Source organism: Triplophysa dalaica, chromosome 24, assembly GCF_015846415.1.
Source record: "Triplophysa dalaica isolate WHDGS20190420 chromosome 24, ASM1584641v1, whole genome shotgun sequence".
NCBI lineage: Eukaryota > Metazoa > Chordata > Actinopteri > Cypriniformes > Nemacheilidae > Triplophysa > Triplophysa dalaica.
Window position 1 is genome coordinate 14,423,736 of NC_079565.1, and position 13,646 is coordinate 14,437,381.

General features: G+C 40.6%; 1 protein-coding gene across 1 annotated transcript in view; it reads left to right on the forward strand.

The window, feature by feature from the left end:
- Positions 1-13,646, forward strand: part of lrrk2 (leucine-rich repeat kinase 2) — a 35,326-nt gene that overhangs the window by 14,623 nt on the left and 7,057 nt on the right. The window contains 21 exon segments of the mRNA XM_056739596.1: positions 435-528; positions 615-801; positions 880-1,061; positions 1,965-2,188; positions 2,265-2,392; positions 3,296-3,514; positions 4,344-4,535; positions 4,730-4,849; positions 4,923-5,110; positions 5,193-5,347; positions 5,565-5,711; positions 6,489-6,680; positions 6,789-6,935; positions 7,038-7,150; positions 11,316-11,506; positions 11,596-11,756; positions 11,841-12,011; positions 12,679-12,779; positions 12,870-13,082; positions 13,255-13,448; positions 13,532-13,604. Of these exon segments, the coding sequence (XP_056595574.1) occupies positions 435-528; positions 615-801; positions 880-1,061; positions 1,965-2,188; positions 2,265-2,392; positions 3,296-3,514; positions 4,344-4,535; positions 4,730-4,849; positions 4,923-5,110; positions 5,193-5,347; positions 5,565-5,711; positions 6,489-6,680; positions 6,789-6,935; positions 7,038-7,150; positions 11,316-11,506; positions 11,596-11,756; positions 11,841-12,011; positions 12,679-12,779; positions 12,870-13,082; positions 13,255-13,448; positions 13,532-13,604 (3,392 nt within the window).

A 13,646-nucleotide genomic window follows, 5' to 3' on the forward strand; every position in this document is an offset into this window, starting at 1 on the left:
GAATCATGACAGGAAATAATTCAGCAGAAAATGAAGTTTCATTGGACATACGCGCCTGGTCCAAAGTTAACATTCTATGTTTAGTTATAGTATAAAATATATTTTACATGTAATTTATATTAATACTCATTTATATAAATAATTGATTATATATTAATTGTGATATATTACTTTAAAACTACTCAACAGTTAAAGATTCCTTCCTTCTTATAACTTTTATGTTGTTGCCGCTAAAACCGTCTATCGTTTACTATAGTTTTTTTTAGTTTTAATACAGATTTATTTTAACATCTTAAATCAGCTTTCATTTTTATATTTTTCATCTTATTTTTTTTATTTTTAGCAATTTTGTCATTTTCTTTTTTTATATATTGCACTACACCGTTAATTTATTTAAATTAATTAAAGTAATTGTAATGAACTTTTTGCTACAGGTTTGTTGTTGCACCTTCCTTCCAAAATAACTACAATTAAACTTGCCCAGAACAGTTTTACAAGCATTCCTGAAGTCATTACCAGCCTACAATCGTGAGTGCTTTTTTGGTTATTTTGCAGATTAGTTTCATTTTATGAATCCAACAGTTTTCAATTCATCCGGTCTTCTCTGTGGTCAGTTTGCGTTCAGTGGACATGAGAAATAACAGCATCAGGGTTCTGTCTGGTCCGGCTGTTTGGGCCAGTGCGAATCTGAGAGAGCTGATGTTCAGTCAAAATCACATCTCTGTTTTGGACCTCAGCGGCCCCGTCTACAAATGGGCCCGACTGGAGAAACTCCATCTGAGCACCAACAGAATCACTGAGGTACAGTGATTCACATCAACTAAACACTGCATGTGGTACATCATTTTCAGAATTAATGATGGATTTGTGTTTTTTAAGATTCCTCCTCAGATCGGTCTCCTGGAGGACCTTACGTCTCTGGATGTGAGTCAGAATAAAGGTTTGCGCACTTTTCCGGATGAGATGGGAAAACTAGTGCGTTTGTGGGATCTGCCGCTGGACGGCCTGCAGCTCCAGATGGACCTCAAACACATCGGCAGCAAAACCAAAGACATTATCAGGTCTAGAGTATATATACTGCCTTTTTTGCTTTTGGTTTCTTTGCTTCGCTCTTGTTGTGAAAATACTTTTTATCAGATTTTTCTGTGATAACAGTTTAGTTTTTAATGCAAATAGGTTTTTAAAATATTTTTGTAAAATTTTACTGTTTAAACTATATTTACTTTAGTTTTAGGGCGTAAAATAGCTATATTTATTAAGTTTTAGGGGTGTAGCAATACGTTTCAACACTATACACAATAAAACACACATTAGTGGGTTCATGTTATGACAATAAACAACATGTAAAAATGGGAGATTTATTTCCAGAAAGATTCCAAAGATTTCAAAGATTCATATTTTGTTGTTGCACTTACAACTAGAATTGTCAACATTCAAGGTTTAATTGAAACTCCTGTATGTAAACTAATAAAAATGTAACAGGTTTGTCATAAGAATAAAACTTATTATTACATATAAATAATAAACATTATTTGTATTATATTAAATATAAATAAAAATGACAAACAAATACAAGTGAAAGAAATTAGATAGAAAGATAAATGTTAAAAGCAATAAAAGCACAACATTAAAAAAACTGCATATACTGTATATTGGTGCAGGTCATGTGATTACAATCCAACCAACAGTGTTAAACAAACTACATATTGTAAGAATATATTGTCATAACTCTATGATGCATATCGTCATTTTTAAGTATAGGGATATAATGTGACACCCATACACCCCTATTGCGTTTAATTGTTTTCGCTTTATTGAAATCATAAAATTGGACACGATTATGATTTCTTATTGAAAGACTTTCAGCCTCATTCATTGTATGTATTTCAGCGTGCCTGTGTTTGTCTATGTTCAGTTCGTTTCCTGTAATTCCAGTATGGTTTGCGTTTTTTGGTTTCCCACAGGTTCCTTCAGCAGCGTCTGAAGAAGGCCGTGCCATATTACCGCATGAAGCTGATGGTGGTTGGCACCCCCTGCAGTGGGAAAACCTCTCTGATCCAGCAGCTCATGAGACTCAAACGCTCTCAGTGGAAGTCCCATCCACAAACGGGGGGCATCAGCGTCAGTGACTGGACCATGAGAAACAAAGACAGGAGGAACATGCTGCTGAACGTGTGGGAGTTCTCAGGTCAATATTACCTACACCAAACAAAACATTATGAGGAACGCTGAACACATGATAAATGCATGTGTTTGTTGTGCAGGTGGTGAGGAGTGCAGCGGATGTCACCCTCATTTCATGAGCTCTAGAGCTTTGTATCTGGTGCTGTATGACCTCAGTAAAGGACCGAGTGAGATAGATGTCCTCAAACCCTGGCTCTTTAACATTAAAGTAAGTTTGACATCATGCTGTCATGAATAAAATGCCTTGATAATATTTTACAATGTTGAGGTTTTCTCATAATAAATTAACCCAAAATGGTATTTTACTGATTGTACTGTATTAAAGTTTACATTTTGGCCAATGCTTTTATTTTTCTGAAGAAATTTCTTTAAACGTTTTTTGATTGGATTGATCCACAATGAAACATCTGATAATGCAATGAATTGTTTTGAACTTAATACACTCAAAACAACTCGTCAAAGATGAGAGACATCATAAAACTAGCGTTTGCCGAATTAAAGGGATCATATTACACGGCAAAAATTAATATTATCATTTCTTTTAGATGTAATGCAATGTGTGTACACGATTAAAAAATCCTGTATTTTCCACATACCGTACCTGTTTTTATCTCCTCTTCGTCCCGCCTTTCTAAAACATGCAGATTTTTATCAAAGCTCATTGCTCTGAAAAGCGAGGTGTGCTATGATTGGCCAGTTAACCAGTGTGTAGTGATTGGTCGAATACTGCAAGCGTGTGACGGAAATGTAGCGTCTCTTACTATATTTGGAACATCAGGTTCAAAGCAATTGTACTGACAGGTACACCCACATTACTTGTGTATACATTTGGGGGTCTTTGTCAAATCATACCACCAACGTAGATTTGTGATTGACGTAGATTTGTGGGGGTTTGTTTAGACGAGGCCTTTCAGGCAGGTCAGGGTGAGCATTCGCTTTTAGATAGAATGCATCTTTTGTTCTGACACTTTTGTTTTTGCAATTTCACGTGTCTAAAACATGCATGGGCAACGTATGATGCACCAAACGCACAGAAAAACACGTATTCCCGCCATATGACCCCTTTAATAAAAGTATTTCAGTTCTGGTTATGTGAGTGTTTTTCTGTCAGGCGGAAGCCGGTGGGTCTCCTGTGATTGTAGTCGGTACTCATGCAGATGTTTGCGAAGAGCGCCACCTGCAGGACTGTGTGTCAAAGCTGCGTGAGGAGCTGCTGTCTCAGCCGGGTTTTCCAGTGATAAGAGAGAATCACATGCTGTGCGCCTGTGAAGAGTCTGAGTCTATCAGAAGATTACGCAAAGCCATCTACAAAGAGCTCATTGGATTTAAGGTATTAGATTTCAAAGAACGTCAGTAACCAAACAATATTGGCGTTCGTTGACGCCCATTGTATTTCTCTAAATATCTTCTTTTGGGTTCCAGAAGAAAGAGCCATGTACAGGTTTTGAATGACATGAGGGTGAATTAATGATGACAGAATTTTCTTTTTGTAACCTTTCCCTTTAAGCATTAGTTAAAGTTACAGTTTAATGATGCTTGCTTTAAACACTATTTATAATACTATAAAGCCTATTATATTATGATAATCTCATGTCCATTGCTGTGTCCGAAATCACATACTGTGACGGAACGTGCTGAATTTGAATTAGAAACCTACCTTTCAACCTATTTTTGCATACTGAGGTTTCATACATACTTTTCGTGACTCATACCCATTTTCGGCGACTACAGTTGTGCTCAATAGTTGACATACCCCTTGCAGAATCTGGAAAAGCTGAAACATTTGATTTTTTTTTTGAAAATTTAGATTTTTTTTTTTATTTGCCCTGAGCAAGTTGTTTCACTAAAGAAATATTAACATAAAGTTCAGACTAAAGAATAATAACAGAATTTCTCAAAATATCCCGGGGCAAAAGTTTACATACCCCTGATTCTTAATACTCTATGCTGTTACCTAAACAATCAATGTCAGTTTTTATGTTTAGTCATAGTTGTTTAAGGGTTACTTGTTCGTCCTGAGTCATCAGACTGTCCACGCAGTGCATGATTCACTCAAATTCTAAATGGATAAAATGAAGTCCCTCATCACATTATTTTCCGCTGAATATCCAGTTTCACTCAGAAATCTCATAATGTCTTGTCTGTGGTGTGCTTGGCAGATCCAGGGTCAGCCGGTGATGGGTCAGTTGATTCCAGACTGTTATGTGGAGTTGGAGAGGAGAGTTTTGCAGGAGAGGACTCGAGTCCCGGCTGAATTCCCGGTGCTCAGACATAGCCGACTGCTGGAGCTCATACAGGAGACGCAACTGCAACTGGAGGAGGGAGAGCTACCACACGCTGTCCACTTCTCAGTGAGGCCGGTAAGAGAGAAACACGTGTGCTTATTTCTTATGATTGCACATCGATTTTCAACAAAAGGTCATGGGTTTAAACCCGGACAAGCCCCCACTTTTGTGTCCCAAACGAGCCCACTTTGAGCAAGACTCGGACCTGGATCGTTTGATTTTGGAAAGTTCTATGCCATTTTATGTGAAATATGCGTCAGACGGTCAGACACTGAACTCTTTTGTCTCCAGGTGTTCTTCTGCACTTTGACGATCCAGCGTTGCAGTTAAAGGACTTGTACTTTATTGACCCACAATGGCTTTGCAACATTATCTCACAGGTAACACAAACACACGCATGGCTCTGCTTTCTTAAAACATTCGCACCAGTAAATTTCTTTTCTCAATTGACAGACGCTTACCCTGAAGAGCTCGGGTCATTGGGAGGGCACTAGAGGTGTGGTTCAGCGCTCCACCCTGGTTAAGTTTCTAGACGAAAGCCGATGTTTCCCTCGCGCCCACCTCTCTCACTACTTCAAACTGCTGGAGAAGTTCCAGATCGCACTGCCCTTCGGAGACGATCACTTACTTGTACATAGCAGGTACCAATTTTTTTGTTGTTGATATTAAAATGACGTTAAAAGCTTTGTATTGTTATAAAGTTGTGTTTGGGTATTTTCTCAGCCTCTCAGATCACAGGCCAGTGATCGAACTTCCTCACTGTGAGAAGTCAGAGGTCATCGTTCGTCTTTATGAGATGCCATACTTTCCCATGGGTTACTGGTCAAGACAGATCACACATCTGCTGGAGGTGTCCTCATTCATGCTCTATGGAAGAGGTAACTGACAACCAAAAGTTTTCCTGGAGGTCAGCTGGTAGGTCGTGCTTATAACAACAGCGCGGTTCAATCCCCAGTCAACAGACTGTTAGATGTTAAGCAGTTGCTTTCTGAGTTCACATCTTTAAGTGATGTTATGGCTTGAATGTAAAATTAAGTTTGTTTGTGATACTACTTTAAGTAGCGATTTGATTTTTACTGTGTGTGTGTAATTTAGAAAAAGCATTGAGGCCAAATCGGATCTACTGGAGGACGGGCATCTATCTGAGCTGGTCAGCTGAGGCTTACTGTCTTGTGGAGGCCTCGTCGCTGAAGGATAACCCGGCTAGCTTTATTAAGATCACTGTCCCCTGCTCTCGCAAAGGTGAGAGACACGTGAGGTGTCTTAGTGTTTGCTTTGGACCATACCAATTTTTACAGTGACGTGGATGATAATTATCGAGATAATGATGTGATTTTGGTGATGAATTGATTCTGATGTCACATGGTGATTACCAAGTTTCGATGTCTTTTCCCCAACCCTGACGTTTATCAGAGTGAAACAGCTTCTGAAATGAGGAACAAAATATAGGGGTTCTTGGTTTCTTTTGTCGGGAACAATGGTGGTATTATAGTGGTTCTGATGATGATGGTGGTGGTTGTGATATGATTGTGGAGGTGGTGGTGATGATGACGATGGCACTGATGATGGTGGTTATTTTGATAGGATGATCATACATGTAATGTCATAATGATGTGATGGAAGTGGTTTTGGTGATGTGTCGGTAATGATGCCATTTGTAAAGGTGAGGATTTTGATGTGATAGTGTGAGAGGTAATGCAATGGCACTGATGATGATGCCGGTTGTCAGTAATTGTCGTTATTATGATTTCGATAATTACGGTGATGTAATGGTAATGACTGTGATCATGGAGGTGATGCTATAGTGTTGGTGATGATGCTGGTGATGTGATTGTGTTTTTGTAATGTGATGCCAATGGAGAGAATATATTTAAGTGGTGATATGAATGTGCTGATGAAGATGGATGTGCTAATGGTGATTCAAAACTGGTAAAACATTTGGTTGTGATATGATTGCGTGATTATTTTAATGTGAGGATCATGGTGATTTTTATGAGAAAGACTCTGCTCTGTATGTAGGTTGTGTGTTGCTGGGACAGGTGGTGGATCACATTGATTCTCTATTGGAGGAGTGGTATCCTGGTCTCCTCGCCACCGATGTTCTCGGTGCTGGAGAAACGCTGCTGAAGAAATGGGCTCTGTACAGCTTTAGTGATGGAGAAAGCTACCGGAAGATCCTGCTGGAAGATCTACTGTCCAGTATTGATACAGGTCTCTGTCCATTCTGTCTCATGTTCTGCAACATAACACATTTTCATTACCAGTGCTTGGTCTGTAATCACTGGTCATCTGTTGAGTGGCTGTTTTCTTTTCTTTAAGATGGTTTGCTAGTGAACCCAGATGACCCCAGTTGTACTGTGCCCATATCTCAGATCTCTCCAGATCTGGTACTGAGTGATCAGCCTTCCAGCATCATACTGGACCCAGAAGAGCTGGAGATGGAGCTCTCTGCAGAGTATCTGCTGGGTTAGTTCAGCCATATATCACATCTCAATAAACCAGACACAGAAAAGAGGAATGCGTAGATAAAATTGGAATCATAATGTAAGATTTATTTGTTTAATGAAGGTGATGGAGGTTTTGGGTCGGTATATAAAGCTGTGTACAAGAATGAAGAGGTTGCTGTGAAGATTTTTAACAAACATGCCTCTGCACTTTATGTTCACCGGCTGGTACGACAGGTGAGTCGCTTTCTAGTTGCATTAATATACTAGATTTTGCTGAGTTTAGAAATAACCAGGGTAAATTATTCCCACATTTCTCCAGCTTTATCTGTTTTGAACATTTCCAGTGTCACACATTTTATGCCATTCCAAAAGTAATGAACATTATTTTTTTAAATATCGCACAAAAACTTTAAAAAGTCAAACCTTTTCTGGGTTATAAATAAAACACAGTTCAGCTGAAGTCATTTGACTTTAACCCACGTAAAGTTAAGTATCCTGTAATTTTACGTTTCAAACAGAGATGGCGATAGAGAGGCTCATCGGCTTTAACACATTATTGCTATATTTGTCGGAAGTTAAAGGTCCAGTGTGTAGTTTTCGGGATCAATTGACAGAAATGCAATATAATATACATAACTATGTCTTTAGAGGTGTATAAAAACAGTACATAATGAAGAGTTATGTTTTTATTACCTTAGAATGAACTATTCAGTGTTTAGGATTTTGTGAAAATGTGACGTTTGATGATGTCAGACGCTAATTAACATACTTTTAACGTCATCACATAGTTGTAATCAGTGTTGTGCAAGTTACTTCCATACTGTAATACATTACAGATTACTTGTTTCTGTTATTTAAAAGTAATCCCTAACCTTACAATATTACTGTCTAAGAATTGTAATACGTTACATGACTCCTGTATTACTTTTGAGTTACTTTTACCAAAATAACTACAGAAGTAGAACTTAACATTCTAAAAAAATGTCTTTGTATTTTTGTATACAAAAAATTCAAAAGATACTAAGATTAAATACAAAATAATGTTACAAATTAATAGTATTTTGTATTTCAAATGGATGTATCTGAAACACTGCATTCTAATAAGGAGGTTGATTGGCAAAAAGTATTTTAATTTGAAAATACAAAAATACTAAGATTAAACAAAAAAAATCTAAGGTTTTTTAATACAAAATAGTCCCATCCCATCACTGAACTAGATTATATAGAATTCTAGTTAGTCATCATGTAAACGTTAGCTTACCTAACCCCTCAAAACCCGCCCAAAAGGGAATGAAAACTAGACCAATTATTTTCTGGTGTCAAATCAAAGTTAAGAACAGCCACAAGACATTTCTATTGCTGTATTTGCTTATCTGAATGGTTTCCTAGGTACTGTATATATATTTTTGTTCTGTTGAACTCAAAAGATGTTTTGGGGGATTTAGGAAAGCAAAAACTTCTGGGTCACCTTTGACTACCATTACGATCTTTTCTGCTATAGAAGTCAATGATGCTAAATAAAGTTCAGTTTCTAATATTCTGCCAAATATATTTGTGTTCAACCGAACAAAGACATTTATACAGGTTTGGAACAACTAGAGGGTGAGTAATCCATGACAGAATTTCATTTTGGGATTTGGTGTCCCTTTAAAAAACATCCCATGTGTGTTCAAGGCCATGCAAGGAAATGGACGAGAAACGTGTTTTCTGTCCATAAGACATGCAAAAATTTAATTAAGAAATAATCATGGTTAAATTTATTGCATATGTATAATGTGTACAAGCTCGTCAATGTTTTAGTTGTTCTAGACTGCGTATAGCACTGATCAAATGTGATATTTGGCAACCGGAGGAATCAAGTGTTTTACACTCACAAGTGATTTCTTTCATTGTGCAAGGTGACATGCACCTTACAAAACATTTGTAAAAACATAACTCGGATGCAGTGTCTAATACCACCGCTATATTTTTCTCTTTGGTTGAGCTGAGCTCCCGCGTTCCTCCATGTACTGTAGCCTGCCTGTAAGACTCGTTCCCCAAACTTTTGATTACGGGCCGGTCCTGAGTTGCCAGGTACTCATCAGAGTATGAATACACATTACGAACCTCATCAATTAACTTTTGTCCTTAGAATATAAATTAACATTTTGGCGGCTGCAGTGCATTAGGAAAGTAGCCCAAAAACCCCCGGCCATCCCTGCATTTGCAAAACAGCCCAATTGTGCGGAAAACCGCGACCCTGGCTACACTGGCGCTAGGTTTACAACATACCAGGCAGCGCCAATAGCCTCAGACTTTTAACTCAGAGACTGAAATCATGCAAGCCAGAGGGAGATGAATGACACCACACGAGTCTATTCACAAACAGGAAATAGAGCTTACTTGCGGGATTTTTGAGTTGTTAATGTCTCGCGGGCAAAAAGTTTGTTGTAACGCAAGCGTTAGTGAACATGTATCGAGTAAAATATTACTGAAAATTGATTATTAATGCCTTACACTACTGTGATACAGCAAAACATAATATGTCACTGTAATACAATTCTTTTGTAACGCATTACTCCCAAGACTGGTTTTACTACTGCGTTCAAGACACCTCGGAAGTGAGATGTTTCCCACCACAAATGCGAAGTAACGTCTGGATTTACTAACATTAGTAACATTAATATGTCTAATGATTAAGAAATATTAAAACATTAAAACACAATCTAGCTGTTGTCATTTACATCTTTTCTGTTTCTGTTGTCAGTTCTGTTTTATAACCAAGACACATCGTCCGATAAAATCCCAACACACCTTAAAAAGCGGAAGCCGTTAAGCTTTTTTGGCTAAAGGTTGTAGACTTCCATTTAGCATCTTTGGCTTCTGCCTTCCGTCTGCCCCTCACTCACAGAAGCGTTTCCTGCACCTCGCTCAAGTGGGGAGTACTGACAACATTTTCCCACTTAATGACTGGTTTATCCAAAAAGACGCTAGGTTTGTCGTTATATGCATCTTCTGAACAAGTCCGTTAAAGGGGTCGGAAAAGTTGTTAAACCTAGTCAAACATTTTTTACCTCACCGCTAGATGCTGCTAAAATCTCCATGTAAGAAGATTCAATTCAAGAATTGAATTCAAGATTCAAGGAGACGGGAACCGGCAAACGGCAAACATTTAAACATTTAAACATTTAATAAAATGACAACAAAGTAAAAATACAGCCGGCAGCCCCTCACGGACGACTGCCGGCAAATAAAAAAAAACACAACTAAAATCCAGGCCTGGGCCTCTCTCATTGACGGTCCTGTCGCTCGTTCTCTTATGCTCCCGATCTCCTCCGTGATACGAGACCAGTGCGCGCACAGCTGACACTCATTAACACTCACTCACCGGCCTCGACTCACGACCTTGCCCCGCCTAATCCACTACATACCCCCATAGCCCCTCACAGGCCGGGGGGTACCCCCGAGACTGTGCTTGCTCCCTCCCCCTCCCTCGGGGGGTCTCGGAGTACCCCTGGGGGTATGTACGATGAGACGAGACAACGGAGACGGGAGCCCTCGGAGCGACCGGAAAGAGAGAGGGGAGAGAGGGAAAATATATATATATATAGTCCGGTTCCCCGACATGCTGCCGCTCGGTCCTCAACCAGCTGGGGTACTCTCCTTCGCGGTGCCTTGTGGTGCCCCTGGGCGCTTGGTGGACGGCTCGACCGTCCGCCCACTGGTGGCCGGCAGTGGCTCCTCCTTTAGCGGGCAGCTATGAGTTACCCGTCCCCTGCTCCTCCCCCTTTGGCCGTACGGACGCAGGCTTCGGCCACTGGCAGTCGGTCGCCGTCCTCAGTGCTTCCGCCCCCTACTCCTCCCCCTTGGGCGGACGGACGCAGGCTCCTGCCTCTGGCGGACAGTTGCAACTCCCCCACTCCTGCTTGGACGATAGCCACCCCTCCTCGACCCAGGAGCGCGGCAGCAAAGGTCGCCATCCCACTGAAGCTTTGGTGGCCCACAATGGCTCCTCCTCTTCTCCAGAACCACCGCTTCGGGCAGCCACTGGCTGGTCCGCGCTGCCCGAACTCTCCAGCACCGCGAGGTCACTCGGCGACGAGGACTCTCCGACAGCATTTCTCTCCTTCCTCCTGGGTAAACATTCAATAAAATGACAACAAAGTAAAAAGACAGCTGGCAGCCCCTCATGGACAACTGCCGGTGAATAAAACAAACCACAACTAAAATCCAGGCCTGGTCCTCTCTCATCGACTGTCCGGTCGCTCGTTCTCTTATGCTCCCGATCTCCTCCGTGATACGAGACCGGTGCGCGCACAGCTGACGCTCATTAACACTCACTCACCGGCCTCGACTCACGTCCTCGCCCCGACTACTCCACTACACTCCACATTGCTCCTTTATCATTGTTTATGTGCAGGAACTGACAGTGCTCGGGAGAATGCGTCACCCAAGTCTGGTCGGGCTGTGGGCCACCGGGTGTAACCCCTATATTCTGGTGATGGAACTGGCACCATGTGGATCTCTGGACTCGCTGTTCGAGCGTGAAAACGGCAGCCTTATCCGCAAACTCCAGCAAAGGATAGCACTGCATGTGGCAGATGGTCTTAGGTGGGTATAAAACGGTATATAAGCTACATAAATCAAAACCACAGTTACCTTTTACTTTAAATAAATGATTCCCTGCTTTGTCCACACAGATATTTGCACTCCTCCATGATTATCTACCGGGATCTGAAGCCGCACAACATTCTCCTGTTTAACCTGAAGACAGACTGCGAGGTCATCGCAAAGATCACCGATTATGGCATAGCACAGTACTGTTGCAGCATGGGTGTCCGCGGCTCGGAAGGAACACCAGGTCCCTGTTACATTCTGTTACGATTTACTATAATCCAGGCTGTTTGTTTAGTGTACGCTCATTTTGAATCTTCCCCTCTTTCAGGCTTCAGAGCACCTGAAGTGGCTCGAGGAAACGTCATCTATAACGTCCAGGGAGATGTGTACTCGTTTGGTCTGCTAATGTACGATCTCTTGACTCACGGCGAGCGGATATCAGATGGGATGAAGTTTCCCAGTGAATTTGATGAGGTGGCTGTGCAGGGAAAGCTTCCAGGTGAGTTTGTTCTTTTAGGTTTGCATGTCAAGATAAGACTTCACAATCTAATTGTGTATTGTTTGATTTATTTAAAGCGACAGTTCACCTAAAATTTAAAGTCGTTATTTACTCACCTTCGAGTTGTTCCAAACCTGTATACATTTCTGCTGATGAACACAGAAACGGATATTTGGAAGCATGCTTATATAAAAACAGTTCTTGGACCCCATTGACTACCATAGTAGGATAAATTACTTTATCGTTTCTTTGCTCTGTTGAACACAAAAGAAGATGTTTTGAAGAATGTCAGTTCTGGGTCACTTTAGCTACCATTGTAATGTTTCCTAATATGGCAGTCAATGGGGTCCAAGAACAGTTTGGTTAAAAGCATTCGTACAAATATCTTTCCCTATTTTTGGGTGAGGTATCCCTTTATAGCTGTTGAGTCTCTGGATAATTTATTATGTATAAAAAACACAGTAACTTCTATTGCAGGAACAACTAAGTGATATTTGGCATCAGTTTATCAAGAACTTGTGATTTTGTTCTCTTCGACTTACTGGAGGAAATGGTGCTTTATTCACACGTTTTTTATGCAATAATCAAAGTTTTCAAGTTGGAAATGTAAACAGATCTAATATTTTGTTGCCTTATAACTTTTTAATCTTTTTAATCCATTATGTAGATCCAGTTAAATTCTATGGCTGTTCACCATGGCCGGGGTTTGAATGCCTGATGAGGGATTGTTTGAGGAAAAATCCTCAGGACAGACCCACTTCCACTCAGGTTCACCATCTGATTTGAGCTTAAAATGGTACACTGGAGGACTGAGATGTTTAAATGTGATGTGAATGAGTTTCTCTTTGTGTGTCATAGGTGTTCGACCGTCTGAAGTCTGCAGAGATGTTGTGTCTGCTGCGAGAGCTGACGGTGTTGGATTTGCCTGGCGAGTGTTTGGCAGTCTCCGGTTCGACCGGGGGTGTTAACAGAGAAAGAGACGCCCTCGTGTGGATCGGAGGAGGCAGCAGCAGCCAGAAATTGGGCTGTGTGACATCACTGGATCTGGAGACCGGAAAGAGCTTTAGACAAGTACCAAATATTCAATTGAACCTTGACCTGTATAGAATATATATATAATATTGACCTTGTCAATAATAATCTTTGGTTCAATTTCGGTCAATACTACTGATTTGGCGATTTGCAGTTGGTTGTCAATCAGTCATCATGATTTAAGGTGTAAACCCGTCCTACCCTTTTTCAGGAGATTGACCGCAGTCCTGTCCTGTGCCTGGAATCGGTCCGAGCTCCAGGGTCACATCATGACTTGTTGGTCGCTGGTACTCAGTCTGGTTCACTCTTTATTATAGACACACAGAGCGCAGAGATTCTGCACAGTCTGAAGAGTGTGACAGACTCTGTGACATCACTGTACTTCCACAGTGACCTTCAGCACAGGTGAACACATCCACACCTCTCAACAGAGACATGACTACTGCAATGATGTGCTTTAAGATCAAAATTCTGTTTTGATTCTTCAGAGGCCTGAAGAGTAACCTGTTAGTGGGGACAGCTGGTGGGACGCTAATCATTTATGAAGATTCAGTTTTGAAGGTATTTTAATTTTTGTAAATTAGCCTTTAAATCGAATCCTAT